Here is an 11704-nt window from a genome sequence, read left to right on the forward strand (position 1 = left end):
GGGACATCCAGAGCTGCTGCATTCGCAGGGGCCATGCTGTTACACAAACACGGCCAGCATGGCTTGGAGACCAGGCTGTGATCTGGTCCCCAGGCTGTCCCGGGAACAGGCCCACTTCCTTGCACTGGCATTTAAAGCTGGCATCATCTGGCCTCATTGACACTTTTGTTCTCAGCTCTTTGCTTCTCCACGTCACTTTCTTGAGCCATCCACTTGGGATAATGTGAAATTTTCCCAAATGTCACTCTCACATCACCAAGGCGCCTCTGCCCCCCCCTTCCCCCCCTACACACACACACTGGCAAGGACACCTGCAGCCCCACCACCCTGCCCAGCCGTTGGCATCTCCTGGGTAGACCAGTCTAATGAGAGGCTGCTAGAAACAGAGGTGCCTTCCTGCCACAGAGGTAATTGTGACTTTCTATAAACTGGTGGAGAGTGGTCACATATTTTTACATTTTATAGGCTCCCAATGCTAATTGACAAGTTCATATTTTAAATTAACAGCAGGTCATCACATATAAGGATTCGGGTTTGAAATGTACTGAGCAATGTTTTGAACCTTTATCAGATTACATGAGCCCCGAGTTTTAATGGAAAGTATTTTTAGGTATAAACTGAGCTGCTTTTACAATTAAATTGAGTGAAAATGACCCAGCTAGCACTATTGAAAATAAGCTGTCTCTTTTGACCTAAACTGCGAGAAAGCACAGGACTGTTTAAAAGGAAAAACAGGGTCTCGGATCTGGAAGCAAACCACTCGCAAAATGGCCCACAGAAAACTGCTCAAGATGGTCACTGGAACTGTGTCCCTGTCACTGGCACAGCCTCCCAACCGCGGGCAGACAATACCAAACCACAGGGGTAGATCTCACGTGCTTGCTTTGCAGCACCCGCGTACCCCGTTCTTACTTTTACAAAAGAAACGATCCCCATCTTGACGCTACGGTGGCATTTCCCTTTTGCACTGGGCTGACGCTTGTAGCTATGGCCCGCAAATGAGAAGTGGGCTGCAGGCGGCACTGAGCAAGGCATGGCACCCAGGGATCTGCCGGTGCCCGGCCTCGTCTCCAGCCTCCGGGAAAGGAAAGCGCTGCCCATTTCACTTGCGTTTCCTTGCTGAAGCAGTGAAGTTATTGACTTGAAAACATCTCAACCACTGATGCAGCCACTTTCCATATTCGGTGTGACGGAACGAAGGTACGCACAGAGCACCGAGGGCTCAGGTTCATGGCTGCCGGCTTCACGGCGGGCCCCACGCACAGCCTCAGCGGTGCGCCTCCATCCTGAGGCCGGACACAGCCTGGAGTTCCCACTTCGTCTGGCTTCCGTTCTCACCAGCACCCTTCCTCCTTGAAAGAACAGCTGACGCACGGTGGTTATTCACACGTAGGTTCTGGCAGATATTTCCTCAAAAATGAACAAAGCAAGCCTCTTACTTCCACGAAAACGGTTCCATTGTTGTTTGTTGCCAATGGTAAAGTTTGAGCTTTTAAGAGAAGAAATCAGAATTTTGGAAAACTTGTATCTGCCTCAGGCTTCCGAATACTCAATGACTTTTTAAATGCGACGAATGGTGATATTAAGAAATGTGATTTAATGGAAGGTGTCAAGTTTTAAAAGTCTGCATAATTCTACAAACAACGTCTTCCAAATGACCCAGGCACGACATTACAGAATCATGCAAAGTCCAAGCTGGACCACTCAATTCTAATGTAACAGCATTAACGTTCACTGGCATTGTTTCAGGTTCCACAGTAGAGTGAGCCTTTGGGAGCCACTCCTTGGAGAGTTTTGGTGTAACAGCAAGACGAATGGCCCCAGTTCCTCGAATTGTACTCCCCTACTTCTCCCTTTCCAAGTATGAAGTGAGTGAGGCCAAACTTTCTTTTGACATTTGACTGAAACAACATATCACGATACACTAAATGCAGCAGACACATGGCCACACATATCTTCTATGAAGGCAAGCACTAAAGAGATTTGCAGAAATGTAACATGATGCCACTCTCCTCGCTGTTTTCTAGTTATTTTATAACATTTTATAGTTATTTTATAACATTTACATTAACATGCAGGTTTAAAATGGGTTTATATTATGTTCATTTCTTAAAAATCTTTACAGTTGAGAGTATTACAGATGCCCCCTTTTTATCTCATAACCCCTCTCCAACCTGTTCCCACCCGACCCCAAGCCTTCACCACCCCATTGTCTGTGTCCACAGGTAATGCATCTATGCATATAAGATCTTTGGTCAGTCTCTTTCCACCACCCTTCCTTCTGAGATTCGTCAGTCTGTTCCATGTTTCCATGCTTCTGATTCTACTTTATTCATCAGTTTCTTTTGTTCATTAGATTTCTTGTTCATTTATTTTGATTTTTAGATTCAATTATTGATAGATATGTATTTATTGCCATTTTATTGCTCATATTTTTAATTTTCTTCTTCTTTTCCCTTCTTAAAGAATACCCTTCAACATTTCATGTAATATAAGTTTGGTGGTGATGAACTCCTTTAGCTTTTTCTTGTCTGCAAAGCTCTTTATCTGACCTTCAATTCTAAATGATAGCTTTGTTGGGTAGAGTAATCTTGGTTGTAGGTCCTTGCTTTTCATCACTTTGAATATTTCTTTGCCACTCCTTTGTGGCCTGCAGAGTTTTTGTTGAGAAATTAACTGACAGTTGTATGGGCATTCCCTTGTAGGTAACTAGCTACTTTTCTCTTGATGCTTGTAAGGTTCTTTGTCTTTAACCCTTGGCATTTTAATTATGATGTGTCTTAGTGTGGGTCTCTTTGGGTTTAAATGAATTAGTAAATATATCTTTAAAATTTCCGTTTTAATTTCTTATAGGGGAAATATCAACAGACATCAACCTTATACACAAAACCTTTTTGGATCCATATTTTTAAGTGTAAGGGGTCCTGAGACTAACGTCTTTGACACCTGCTAGTTCATGCTGATCCTGATTTGTCTTTGAAACTTTGGAAGTGGAGCTAAGAGTGTTTCTGCTAAACGGGGAGCTGGTGCCACCAGCAAAATGACTAATTCACAGGAAGCCGCTTCTCACTCTGACCCTCTAAGAAGCCAACATCAAAAAGAAGCCTCTGATCCCAGGAGAAACCACCCCACAATTCTACCGGCCTGCACTCAGCTGCCTCTGGGGCAAGGGTGGGAGGGAGGGGGCGGCCGACAACAGAAGACTAGAGGCTCATTGTCTGGGGAGAACTTAAGAGCAGTAATACACTGACTAAAAACCAGTTTGCCTGTTGTCATCAGTGGTAAATTCTTCCTCCCCCAAAAACCTGTAGCTGGTAAAAGTGAGTCCTTATCATCTAAATAAAAGCTTCAAATTGCCTCTTTTAATTACTTATCCTTTTAGAAACATTATTCTAATGGATGGTAATAACTGCTGGCTTCACAGCTGGCCCCACACTCACAGCCCCAGGGCCGCGCCTCCACTCTGAGGACCGTTCCCAGCGGTCAGAATGGTGCTGGCTGGCTTCCGTGTCACAGTGTCCACGGTGTCCGCGTGCTCTTCCCTTCAAACGTGGACTCACAGTAAACCTGAGGGGGCCATGAGCTCACGTCTCCTCGCCTCTCTCAATCCAGGTGAATGCGTGGAGTTGTTTGAAACGTTCTTATTCCACGGATATTTGAAAGCTGCTAGAATCAATCTCAAAGAACTGAACACATGGACAGTATAGCAATTTCTGGAGTTTCTTGGGTGATATAGATTTTAACAGTCTTCATCAAGAGATACTTACGCTAAAGACTGTTCCTGAGTATTTGTGTGTGTTGCTTCATGTCACAGAAACTTCTTAAAATTAAAATGAATAGTGTTTTTACGGGCCATGAGTGAAGACAGACTGACAAATCTGGTGCCTTTGTCTATCTAGTGATTGTGAAAATGTGGAGATCTTTTCTGATTAAGTCATTGACAGATCTGCAGACGCCAATGCCTGAGAACAAAACTATAGCTGACATCTACTAACACAACCAATATGGAGGCATACATTTTTTTCTATTAAAAGAATTATGGCCCTGGCCAGTTTGGCTCAGTGGATAGAGCGTCGGCCTGTGGACTGAGGGGTCATGGGTTCGATTCCAGTCAGGGGCATGTACCTTGGTCGCAGGTACTTCCCCAGAGGGGGGTGTGCAGGAGGCAGCTGATCGATGTTTCTCTCTCATCCGATGTTTCTAACTCTCTATTCCTCTCCCTTCCTCTCTGTAAAAAATCAATAAAAAAAATATATATTTTTTAAAAAAGAATTATGCAATGGTTGGTAGCTCAGTTGGTTGGAGTGTCATCCCAATACACCGAGGCTGGGGGTTTGATCTTTAGCCAGGGCACATACAAGAAGCAACCAATGAATGCATGAATAGGTGGAACAACAAATGGATGTTTCCCTCTCTCTCTCTCTCTCTCTCTAACCAATACATAAAAAGAAAAGAAAAAATACAAATTACATTAATTCTACTTAAAAGTGTTAATCCATTACTGTTTTCTTCATTTGTACTGTAATATTTATTTTAAGAGTTTTTACTGGCATGAAAATATGTATGGAATTCAATAAAGGAGAATTCACTGTCGGTTAATTCACTATTGGTGTGTGCTTTTTAAAAACCTTTATTATAATTAGTTTCATTTCCTGATTAGTCCTGAAAATAATTTTGTTGTTTGAAGAAGGAAGAGTGTTATAAATCAAACACAAAACTAAACAAACAGATCATCCACTGTAGGAACCAAATACTAGACAGACTAGAAGTACAAAAACCAGTAGCACAATGCCTACCCTAAGTAGCAACTGACACTGGGGTTCAATGTCTGAGAGGCGGCAGGGAGTGATGGGGCTTGTGGCAAACTGCGGGGTGTAGGCTATATCCATGGTGTCAGCTGCCACTGAGCTGCGGCAGAAGGCCGCCAGCGGGGACGCAGGACAGGCATGGCTGGACCTTCTGAGTTTACAAAAGGTCAGAAACCCAGTCTTTTGGGATAATTCTTCCTGTTTTTAAAAGCTGGTAACTAATTCAAATGTTAAAACCCCATATGGGCCAACAGGACACATATGTGAGGCACGCGGGCAGCCAGTTTTCAGTGTCTGCGCTGTATGAGCTCACTTGTCCTCCCTTCTCTAAAGCTTTCTCTCGGGGATGGTTGCTTCTCCTCCTTTCAGACTTCCTCCTGCATACATGTCACATGTCTGCTCTTTCCGAGTCCCTCCCTTGTCTTTGTCCCTTAGAGCCCGGCCCAGGCCTGGTGCAGTGTGTGGGGTGACCGATGAAGGTGGCTGGCTCTTCCTGTGCCCAGCTGAGTGTGGAGGAAGGCAGGCCTCTCAGAGGCCGACAGACACGGGCACAGATTGACATCCCACATGCATCTATCCCCGAGGCAGCCAACTCCAAAGGCCGCCCACAGACGTGACTGCTGAGACCTCAGCCTTGTAGCCACACCCCAGGGGGCTTGCCTCTGGGCCCACATCCCCCTGGCTTCACCTCGCGCTGTGCTTTCTGTACAGACCACCCCTGAGCATTCAGTCCCTGGAAACCTGCTCATTCATCTTCACGCAGAACAGAGACGCCTGACTCCTTGCACGCTGCCTCCCCAGTTCTCCCGACCCACCCTTTAATCACTTCTGCAGCGTGTTTCTGGATCCTATCCAGACTTTCTGTTTCCAGACCCCTGTCTGCAGCGGGGCACGTAACTATCCCTCTCAGAAGGAGAACTGGATCCACTATCTCCCTTCCCGAACCCAGCTCCCCAGAGGTGCACCCAACGCCAAGCTCCTGGCCGTCTTCCTCTAACGCTTGAGAGCCGTGCACCCCCTAGATTTCTGCACCCGGGACTGCCTGAGCGGCCAGCACCTCACCTTCCCTTTGATGCTGAGACCCCCGGTGTCGTAGACGATCCCCTTGCCCACCCAGGCAATGGTTTGGGTGGCTCCGTCGGGGGTGTGGCTGAGGACGGCCAGAGCTGGGGGGTGGAGGGCGGCTTTGCCAACACCATAGATTCCTACGGGAAGCACAGGGAGGGGCAGTCAGACTCAGGCTGAACTGAGCAGAGGAGACCCAGCAGCCCCCGCCCCCAGAAACATCAGTTCCCCCACAGGAAGTGTCCTCAGGCTTTGGGGTATTGCTCCTGGAGAGCTGCGCTGTCCACACTGAGCTCCCTGCCCCCTTTCCTGCCCCTGGCCAGCGGGGGATGAGGAATGCAAATTAGTTCCAAAGCTCTGGACTGCAAACAAATTCTATGCGAAGCATTGTTAGGCAAGAAAACCCGCTGAGAAAAAAAATATTGTATCGTTCCCAGAAAGAAATGAACAGGATTGCAGAATGAAATGATTTTTGGACAATGCCTCAAGGTTGCTCCAGCCCACGCTTGCTCTCCCTTCCCTGAACCCTCCATGCACTCAGCACACCGCACCACCCTTTCCAAGCTCACTCCAACTACTGCCTCACTGTTCAGTTTATGCCCCATCTGCTCCAGAAAATCATGCCTGCCGGGGGCAGAGTCCATGCCTTGGGGCCCCAAGTAACTGAACTGAAGGATCCCAGCAACCAGGACAAGAGGCAATAATGGCTGCCTGACAAACTCCTACTCACCCTGCAAGACCCACTGCAAAGGACCCCTCCTTTGTGAAGCTTTCCCCTATGGGAGTGGCCTCTCCCTCCACTTGTAATTGGCACCTCTAAGATGACCTCCCCCCTAAGTGTGGGCAAGATCCTGTGTCTCACTTCTTCTTGGAGGTGATGCTGAGACATCACCTCCAAGATTAGGTTACCAAGAGACCTTGCCCTGAGGGAAGAAGCTACTGTGCTGTGCCCCTTGAGGAGAGAGCTGGAAAGGAGCAGCCAGGGAGCCTGAGGCCTGCTGGCACAGCCATGAGTGTGCCTTGCTGGGAGCACAGCCCAGCCCCAGTCAAGCTTTCAGACAGCTGCCCCAGTCCATACCTTGGTGGCAGCCTGGGAGAGACCCTGGCCCGATTCTCTCCCCGCCCCCGCTAGAGCTGTGAGACATGCAGCATCCCTTTCTGCACTCCCTTCTGGGGTAATCTGTCCTGGGAACATGGAGAGCAAACACAGTGAGCCTCCCCCAGCCAGTTTGAAAGCACCGTGTCCTGGTCATTGCTGCACCGCCAGGGCTGGGCAGCGGGAGAGGGTGGGCCTAGTCATCAGGGAAGTCTCTCTGAGGAGGTGGCTTTGAGCTGAGGTGTGCAGGGTAGGGCAGTCCTGCCCTGAGAGTGTCTTGGGAAAACATATCCTAGATACAGGAGTGGTAGTACAAGGCCCTGGTGTGGACCTGACTGTGTGTATTCGAGGAACAGAAAGGCCCTGATGAGCTGGCCCGAGGACCAGGACAACAACACGTGAGGAGGCCGGAGAGGGAGCAGGCGGGGGCGGCCTTGGACCCCACAGCTTCCAGAATCTGAATCAGAACCTGAACCACTGCCTCCTTCTCTCCAGTGACAGTCTGCTTCCCAGGGGCCGGTCTTGGGGTTGGACACAGGCCGGTTTCTTTCGGGGTGAAGCTCGGGACGACACACCACGTGCCCACTGCCACTCAGCCAGCCAAGTGCCCGGAGCACGCCCTGAGGCCCAGTCCTGCAAGGACCAGCCCCCACCCACCTCCAAACCCTCTGGTCTTCAGCTCCTCGTCCCGGATGATGGTTGGGGCGATCCCCAGATCTTTTCCAACTTTCTTAATCTCCTGGACATGTTCGTGGAAAAAACAACAACACAAAGACACGTGAAGACAGCTCAACTCAAGGCGAGGCCGAGGCTTCGGGCCAAGGACTAGCTGATGGCTGCACGGGGGTGGGGGTGGAGATGGGGGGACCAGGCTTGGGAGCCAGCGGCTCTGAGTCTCTTGCTTTGAGTGTGATTAAACCCAGGAGAGAAGGCTGGCCCTCCAAACTCTGCAATTTCCTGTAGCTCCTGGCTGGAGTCCTGCAGAGGGGCCTTCGAAAGAGGCTCCTTCCCCCACCCCCTGGCTGAGGCTGCTGGCCCCTGAGAGCTGGGTGGACAGTAGGTCTTTGTCTGCAGCAGCCCCAGGCTTCCCCAGGCAAAGAACAGAGACGATGAACACTGTCCCCCTCTGGCCCCCAGCTTTCCTGTGACCCTGCCTGTGGTCTAACGATACCCACCCCATCCCGGTCCCACCCCCCGGCCTGACCCCCAGGGCCACGCACCTCAAGGAAGGTGTCTGTGTTCATCTCATTGCAGGGTGTGTCCACAATGCGGGCTGCCAGCCGGACGCCGTCCGTGGCATTGGTCAAGCACTAGAAAGAAACAGAGGCTGTCACCAGGGCCTTGGGACCAGGTGGAAGGGGCTGTCCCCCCTATCCATTCCCCTGGTGACTGGAAGGTGTCAGAAGCATTCGTCACCTGGGGGAGGTGCAGAGGCAGGTGGAGGGGAAGCAAGAGCCAAGCTGTCTGCTCTCACCCCCCAGCTCCTGACCCACCAGCAATCTACAGAATGCCAGTGGTCCTTCTGCCTGGCTAGCGTCCGGCCTGGCATTGTCGGGGCCACCTTCTTCCCAAGCCTCCTCGCCTGCTACTGCACTCCACACGGTGGCAGGTAGCCCTTGTGCTTGGCCTGCAACGTGTCCTGGGCATTCCCACCTGTGGCCTCTGCCAATCCCCACACCCTCTCTCAGGAGGAGGTGCTGACCTCTATTACGAACATGTCTGGGCCCCTCAGGTGCACTGTGGAAGCCTCAACCCCCACTGGGAGGGTATTAGGAGGCCTCTGTGGGGTCAACAGCGTGGGTCCCCTTGATGGGATGAGTGTCCCTACAAGCACGCTCTCTGCCCTGTAAGGCACAATGAGGAGGTGGCCCTCTGAAAGCCAGGGAGGGAGCCCTCAGCACAACCCACCCTGATCTCCGGCTTCCAGCTCCACAACTGTGAGAGGTAGATGCTGGTTAAGCTGCCTCGTCTATGGTATTTTCTCACGGCAGTCTGAGCGACCAATACACCCTCCCTTCTCTTCTCTTGAAGACCCCAGCCATCCCGAGGCACTGCTCAGAGGCCACACCCCCAAAGCTCCTCTGGATCTTTCCAGAGTAAAAGCACTCCCCGCTGGCCCTCGGGGAGGCGTCTTTCTGAGGTGAGCTCCTTGTGAGTGTGTGGCAGACCCAAGCCCACCCTTGTTTTCCTGGTCATCTGATGCCATTCTGCTCTGAGGCAGAGGCGAGGGAAGAAACAGGCAGACCTCCACCGGGCACCCCAAGCCGGCCACCACAGGCACCTCAGGCAGGGGCGCACCCGTGCTTACAGACTCGTCCCAGACACTGGCTGCCCCACCCCCAACCCGCCCCGGCCTTTTTGCTGAGAACTCCCATCTCACTTTTGTTTCTGTCCTGACCTGGAAGTTTTCTGCCTTCTCTCCTTTGTCTCTGCCCCAGTCCATCCCCCCAACAACCCCAAGCTTCAGAGAGGCGGCAATATCAAAGGAGAAAAGCTGTGCAGGTTTAGTGGGGGTGCAGACAGCACTGAGTTCATCTGCGGCTTTTCTGGCCCCATGGTGTCAGGGCGGGCAGGCCAGGGACAGCGTCAGCCCGCCACCTCCCAGGCCCTGTCCAATTGTTGCGCGAGCTCTGCCTGTTCTGAGGTAATTAAACCCCAAAGCCTAAAAGGCAGAGATACAGGACTTGACAGCTCAGATATGAGATGTGCCTGTGGGGTCCCGGTGACTGTCAGCGGGCTCCCCCCAGGGGAGGACCAGGTCCCCACCTGTGGGCGTCACACACACAAATCCATTGCTCATCGCTGACGCAGCCTGTGGCCGCTGTCTGGGAAGTGCGTCAGTGCCCTGAGACTGGTCTCGGAGGAGCCAGGTGGCCGCCTCACAGACCTCCGGTGAGCAAGCTCTCCCACGCAGCTGGCGCGGGTTCGAGGGCAGAAAACACACAGAGCCATGTGGACTTGGGTAGAGTTTGTACCTCATCACTTCACACACACACACAGGATCATTCATTCATTCATTCCATCCATGCTTATTCGAGCACCTACTGTGTGCCACACTGGACTTAGAATCCAAAGATGTCCAAGAGACTCAAGTCCAGCAGAGACCACAGCATGCTATTCCATTCAAGGCTACAGTGACCCGGAGGAGACCAGGATGCCCCCGTCCAACGGGGGCTGAAGAGGTCCCCACAGTGAGGAAAAGGCCATATGGGGTATCAGCACCCCCTGTGCTCACAATTCTAGACAGACAGCGGCTGTAATTAAAAACTGACTCTACCCCTTGCTGGAGTGGCCCCAGAAAGTCACGTCATGTCGCTGAGCCTCAGTTTGCTCAGCTTTATAATGGTAATAACAACAGGACCCACCTCACGGGGCTGTTGTGACAATGCAGGGATCTGACCCGTGAGTGTGCACATCGGCTCAGAGCAGGGCCTGCTACCTGACAAGCACTTGGAAGACACTGGTGCGCGTGTGTAAGGCAACGGGGAGGGACCTGGGGGCAACAGGACCAGTTAAGGGACCACTGCAGTGGTCCAGGAGAGCAGGAGGTGTGGGTGGAGCACCCCGAGGCAGTGGGCAGTTGAGCCAAGTCCTGGGAAAATCATACGTCAGATCAGGCCTGTGCCCTCCAGGAGCTCCGGAGCGACAGTGACCGCTTTCCAGAGACAGAAGGGTGAGATGGGGAAGGGACAGCGCAGGTGTGGCTGCTGGAATGGGACTGGAGGTGGGGAGGGCAACAGCTCATCAGTGGGATCTGAGATAGTCACACCACAAGGGAGGGAAGCTGACACTCAATCCATACGAGGACTTCTGAGTTGGAAATCACTTCCGGCCTTGCCTTACTCACAAAGGGTTGTCCTGAGGTTCCGGTGAAATAACATATGGAAAAGTATGCCGTAAGGGTATGTGACATGTGCGTGCACAGGACGACTAGCATTCGAACATGGAAGAGCCTGGCACTGCGTAGGTGCTCAATAAACACTAGCGGCACAAACCCGCATCCTGAAAACAGACCACCCTGAGGGAGAGGGAGCCCGCAGCCGGCTAGCAAAGGCCTCCTCGGGAAGGACAGCAGCACAACCGTCCTCCCCAAGAAGGGAGAGAGCACGCCCCAGACATCGCTCCCCGTGGCCCAGAGACTCCACTGAACATCCAGACACCCACTTGCAATGTGGACACTTCCACTGGCCCATTGTCTTGTCCCACCAGGAAAAACTCCACGGTGACCGTCTTCTTCTCTGTGCGCCTGGAAGCACCGGAGCGGTGGGTGAACAGCGGGAAGGCTCGGGCCAGAGCACAGGCAGAGGCGAAGACATCGGCCCGCTCGCAGACCATCTGCAGCACAGAGAGGAGAGCGGTGAGGAGGGCGGGCGGGGCAGGACACGGCCCCCAGGGAGCTGCAGGCTCGGAGGCCACCCCGCATACCATGTGCACACAGGAGGCCGAGCCAGCCTTCACCCAGGGCCGTCCCCGGAACCACTGTCTCACAACCTGACAGTAGACCCGAGTCTGGATCTGAGTCTCAGATGTGCCTACAGAACTGTTCTGGGGGAAATGGCTTCTCTCAGCCCCGAGTTTCCCGGTGTGTTACAGGAGGGGTGACCGTGCCGGTGGCGGCAGCTCTGAGCTCTGGGCCACGCTGCAGCGGGCTGGGCTCGGAGGCAGCCCTGCAGGCAGGAGCCCTCTCGGACCACTCACCACGATGCACCGGTGCGTTCCCGGCGGCAGGCAGGTC

At 52.2% G+C, this 11704-nt stretch overlaps 1 protein-coding gene across 1 annotated transcript in view; it reads right to left on the reverse strand.

Moving 5' to 3' along the window:
- Window positions 1-11698, reverse strand: part of NPEPL1 (aminopeptidase-like 1) — a gene marked incomplete at its 3' end in the record, with an annotated part of 25805 nt that extends 14107 nt beyond the window's left edge. Inside the window, exons 1-5 of the mRNA XM_015560724.1 lie at window positions 11668-11698; window positions 11134-11304; window positions 8190-8279; window positions 7627-7708; window positions 5871-6013 (exon numbers count right to left, since the gene is read on the reverse strand). Of these exons, the coding sequence (XP_015416210.1) occupies window positions 5871-6013; window positions 7627-7708; window positions 8190-8279; window positions 11134-11304 (486 nt within the window). The remainder of the gene's footprint in view (window positions 1-5870; window positions 6014-7626; window positions 7709-8189; window positions 8280-11133; window positions 11305-11667) is intronic.
- Window positions 11699-11704: the final 6 nt, after the last annotated feature.

The sequence above is a fragment of the Myotis davidii genome, unplaced genomic scaffold (assembly GCF_000327345.1).
Source record: "Myotis davidii unplaced genomic scaffold, ASM32734v1 scaffold75, whole genome shotgun sequence".
Taxonomy (NCBI): domain Eukaryota; kingdom Metazoa; phylum Chordata; class Mammalia; order Chiroptera; family Vespertilionidae; genus Myotis; species Myotis davidii.